General features: G+C 41.5%; 1 protein-coding gene across 12 annotated transcripts in view; it reads right to left on the reverse strand.

The window, feature by feature from the left end:
• Positions 1-5000, reverse strand: part of LOC135112419 (uncharacterized) — a 37035-nt gene that overhangs the window by 7456 nt on the left and 24579 nt on the right. For 7 of the 12 annotated variants that reach the window (XR_010274361.1, XR_010274362.1, XR_010274365.1 and 4 more), the window contains 2 exons: positions 1346-1464; positions 882-1248 (listed from right to left, as the gene is read on the reverse strand). Coding sequence is in view for 2 of the 12 variants with exons in the window: in XM_064026875.1 (XP_063882945.1) it covers positions 882-934 (53 nt within the window). In the remaining 10 variants the exon portion in view is untranslated. The remainder of the gene's footprint in view (positions 1-881; positions 1249-1345; positions 1465-5000) is intronic. The other 5 variants (XR_010274370.1, XR_010274369.1, XR_010274371.1 and 2 more) reach the window with 2 other exon arrangements.

The raw sequence follows: 5000 nt of genomic DNA on the forward strand, positions 1-5000 counted from the left end.
GAGAGAGAGAGAGAGAGAGAGAGAGAGAGAGAGAGAGAGAGAGAGAGAGAGAGAGAGAGAGAGAGAGAGAGAGAGAGAGAGAGAGAGAGAGAGAGAGAGAGAGAGAGAGAGCGGCCGTGGCCACTTGGCGGCCACGCCCCAAGTGCAGGACATGTCCACGCACCAGGTGAAGCTGGCAGCCCACAGCTGGCGTAGCACGCACCTGTCCCCACTGGCGCTTTAAATTTTTACTATTTTATTGTATTAACATTGTAATCTTTATGTTAAGCATGTATAGTGTTATTCCTGTAAAAAAATACTATCATAGGCTTTTTAAATAATTCCACACTCAATGTGGAATTTTAAGCCTTTCTGTAAATATTTGTTTAAAAAAAAAAAGAGAGAGAGAGAGAGAGAGAGAGAGAGAGAGAGAGAGAGAGAGAGAGAGAGAGAGAGAGAGAGAGAGAGAGAGAGAGAGAGAGAGAGAGAGAGAGAGAGAGAGAGAGAGAGAGAGAGAGCAAAGTGGTTCAGAATACTGGGCCCAAATGTTATTATTGTAACTACCAGCAGATATAAACAATGCTCTCTGTTGCTCAGCCCACAACTAACTGCCCTGCCTGTCTGCCTATCAATATCTAGTCCTTTCCTAGCTCTTTTAATATGATTTCTCAGGTGGCCCATTGCTGCCTCTGCTCACCTCTCACTGCTCACTCTAAGAAACACCTTTATTATGAACAATGGTAAATGAATGAATGTGTGTGTGTGTGTGTGTGTGTGTGTGTGTGTGTGTGTGTGTGTGTGTGTGTGTGTGTGTGTGTGTATATATTTCTAAAACTACTATTGATATTATAGAGTGACAATGACAATGTAGACTCTGAAAACAAAGTAGCTTGTTTTCTAACCTTTTGTTTGTTAATAAGAGGAGTATGAATGACAAAGGGTTCCTCACTGGCATCCATCTGGCTACTGTGGTGGTGGTGTCCTTTCTCCATCTTTCACTTCCCTTCCTTCTGCGTGGACGTAGCTCTTGAGAGGGGCTCTGCTCACTCGCCCGTCTCTCTTAACCTCATTCGCCATTGAGACTGAGTATCCTCAGGCTCTGGACTTACAAAGACACCACCTTCTTCTGAATTCTCAGAGTCACTGGTGCCATGCTTTCTTGAAACAACTCCTGGTATCTCAAAGGACCTTAAGGTAGGTCCTTCTAGCTTAGCCTCAGCTTGTGTCAGGAAACTCCACCGTCCTACAGATCTGCAGCAGCCTTTACACCTGAAAGATAAGCACAGAATATATAACATACAGCTTTTCAATATGGTAATTTGGCATATTTTGTTTATTTACTGGCCATCATCAAAACATTACTCACCGGAGAAAAGCTCCTGGGCCTCTTGACCACCCACTCAATGTAAGAAGTACACCTGTTATTTTGACAACAGACATGTCCTCTGTGGATTGTCATTTTCCCAAGAGCTTATCATCAACACCCTACAAGAGAAAAAAAGATGCCAAATGAATAACAATGAATACTATGTAAATTTCAAGATTCAAATCTCCATATTTGCTTGACTAATTCACTTCTATCTTTTCTTTCCACAACTTACTCTCATGTCCATGCTCTTCAATCTTCCAAATTCTCCAAAATTTATCTACAATTACAAAGTCACTCTGGAATCAAATTGATATGTGCTGTATACCTTTCACCAAAACTCCTCTGACTATAAAAATATTCTTTGACTACTTAACTTCCAAAGTGCAGCACATTCTGACTCTTTTCCCTTTGGCAAAGATCTCCATATTCTTGGAGAGTTCACTGTTCATCACCAGCATTGGCTTTCCTCTCCCTTCACAGACCATCCTGGTGAACTAGCCTTTGCTATCCTCCACAACCTAGAGTAACTGGTGCAACACCCTACTCATATTCTTGACTGCCTTGAAGATATGCCTAACAGTCTTGATCTTTTCCTCATCTCTAATACTTCTGCTTATGCACTTATCCCATCTTCTCCATTGGGCTCCTCTGATCACAACAAGCGTGTAGTGCTTGCATGTCAGGATAAACATCTCACACTTTAATCATCTCACTCAACAATGAAGGAGAAGCAGGTCTCTCTCTCTCTCTCTCTCTCTCTCTCTTCATATTCCTATAAAATGTGTTGATTTAATACAATAACTTGTCATTCCATTATCAGAACAGCACTCCAAGATTAAAAGATTTTTTGTTAAGTAGATGTTAGAAGTTGGTGCCCTTCATTTAGGTCAGTGGTTCTTAACCAGGGGTGCTCGCACCCCTAGGGGGTGCAAGGCCAGTTCCTAAGGAGTTCAAGGATGGATAATTAAAGCAAAAATATAGTTTTATATACACAATATTTTTTTCAGCAAAAAATAATAATAATAATAATAATTTTGTTTGGTACACCAGTGTTCTGTAAGCTTTGTGAATGAACATTAAAAAAGGAAAAAGTGGTTTTGTTATTAATACAGACCACATCAACTTTGTATTTTAGGTTTTTTTTTTAATTTCAGCAATTCAGGGGTGCAAGAAGTGAAAGGGATGCATACATTGATTAGTATTAAATCTCCTCTTTCACTCTTCTTTGTTCCAATGTTGGCAGCTTCATTTCCTCAAACATTTCTTCATATGTTAATTCTTTCAGTTCAGTTCACACACACACATCAGGGTCTCTCTCTCTCTCTCTCTCTCTCTCTCTCTCTCAATAACCAGAGAGAGAGAGAGAGAGAGAGAGAGAGAGAGAGAGAGAGAGAGAGAGAGAGAGAGAGAGACCTGATATGTCTCTCTCTCTCTCTCTCTCTCAATAACCAGGTTGACTCATTAGCTTAATTGACCTATCCGCTTACCCCACCAGAGAGAGAGAGAGAGAGAGAGAGAGAGAGAGAGAGAGAGAGAGAGAGAGAGAGAGAGAGAGAGAGAGAGAGAGAGAGAGAGTGAATTTGTTTATCTTACCCTCTCTCTCTCTCTCTCTCTCTCTCTCTCTCTCTCTCTCTCTCTCTCTATCTTATTGTTAAAGACTACACACACACACTTCAGGAGGATTCACAGCAGCTTAGAGAGAGAGAGAGAGAGAGAGAGAGAGAGAGAGAGAGAGAGAGAGAGAGAGAGAGAGAGAGAGAGAGAGAGAGAGAGAGAGAGAGAGAGAGAGAGAGAGAGAGAGAGAGAGAGAGAGAGAGAGAGAGAGAGAGAGAGAGAGAGAGTGAGTGCTTATGCAGGCACACACACACACACACACACACACACACACACACACACACACACACACACACACACACACACACACACACACACACACACACACACACACACACACATGTATTTAATTGAAAAAACTTATGCTAATATTTTTTTTTCGTTTTCATATCAAGAGATGAAATTGAAAAGTAAAAATAATAAATAAACAAATAAATGATAAAAGTTTGGAAAAAATCATTGAAATATCATGAGAGAGAGAGAGAGAGAGAGAGAGAGAGAGAGAGAGAGAGAGAGAGAGAGAGAGAGAGAGAGAGAGAGAGAGAGAGAGAGAGAGAGACCTGATATGTCTCTCTCTCTCTCTCTCTCTCTCTCTCTCTCTCTCTCTCTCAATAACCAGGTTGACTCATTAGCTTAATTGACCTATCCGCTTACCCCACCAGAGAGAGAGAGAGAGAGAGAGAGAGAGAGAGAGAGAGAGAGAGAGAGAGAGAGAGAGAGAGAGAGAGAGAGAGAGAGAGAGAGAGAGAGAGAGAGAGAGAGAGAGAGAGAGAGAATTTGTTTATCTTACCTACCTACCTACTCTCTCTCTCTCTCTCTCTCTCTCTCTCTCTCTCTCTCTCTCTCTCTCTCTCTCTCTCTCTCTCTATCTTATTGTTAAAGACTACACACACACACACACACACACACACACACACACACACACACACACACACACACACACACACACACACACACTTCAGGAGGATTCACAGCAGCTTAGAGAGAGAGAGAGAGAGAGAGAGAGAGAGAGAGAGAGAGAGAGAGAGAGAGAGAGAGAGAGAGAGAGAGAGAGAGAGAGAGAGAGAGAGAGAGAGAGAGAGAGAGAGAGTGGGAGTGCTTATGCAGGCACACACACACACACACACACACACACACACACACACACACACACACACACACACACACACACACACACACACACACACACACACACACACACACACACACACACATGTATTTAATTGAAAAAACTTATGCTAATATTTTTTTTTTCGTTTTTATATCAAGAGATGAAATTGAAAAGTAAAAATAATAAATAAACAAATAAATGATAAAAGTTTGGAAAAAATCATTGAAATATCATGAGAGAGAGAGAGAGAGAGAGAGAGAGAGAGAGAGAGAGAGAGAGAGAGAGAGAGAGAGAGAGAGAGAGAGAGAGAGAGAGAGAGAGAGAGAGAGAGAGAGAGAGAACATGAATCACAAGAGGGCACAAGTCTAAGGTTTACGCCACAGTTCCTCTTAAGCCTGACGCAACTTCTTTTCTTTCAGTTCACGTGGATAGACTGACGAACACACTCCCATCACAGGTAGCTGAATCTATTAACGTAAACTTGCCATATTCTTGAGATACTTTTCATTCGGTACAATTGCAGTTTCCCGCAATAAACCGCGCGTCAGTATGGAGCGTCTCAAGGTCTATATCACACTGCCAGGAGAATTTATAACCCCACATTACCTTGCCGCAAATGAACAATAAGGTCAGGATGGAATTTCAAAGATTTACCTCAGTTTCTAGCTGGGTTAGGTTAGGTTAGGTTAGGTTAGGATAGATTAGGAAAGGCAAGGTTAGGTAAGGTTAGGTTAGATTAGGTTAGGTTAGGTTAGGATAGATTTGGATAGGCAAGGTTAGGATAGTAAGGTTAGGTTAGGATAGGTTAGGTTAGGTTAGGATAGGTAAGGTAAGGTTAGGTTAGGTAAGGTTAGGTTAGGTAAGGTTAGGTTAGGTTAGGATAGGTTAGATTAGGTTAGGTTAGGTTAGGATAGATTTGGATAGGCA

Source organism: Scylla paramamosain, chromosome 23, assembly GCF_035594125.1.
Source record: "Scylla paramamosain isolate STU-SP2022 chromosome 23, ASM3559412v1, whole genome shotgun sequence".
NCBI classification, from domain to species: domain Eukaryota; kingdom Metazoa; phylum Arthropoda; class Malacostraca; order Decapoda; family Portunidae; genus Scylla; species Scylla paramamosain.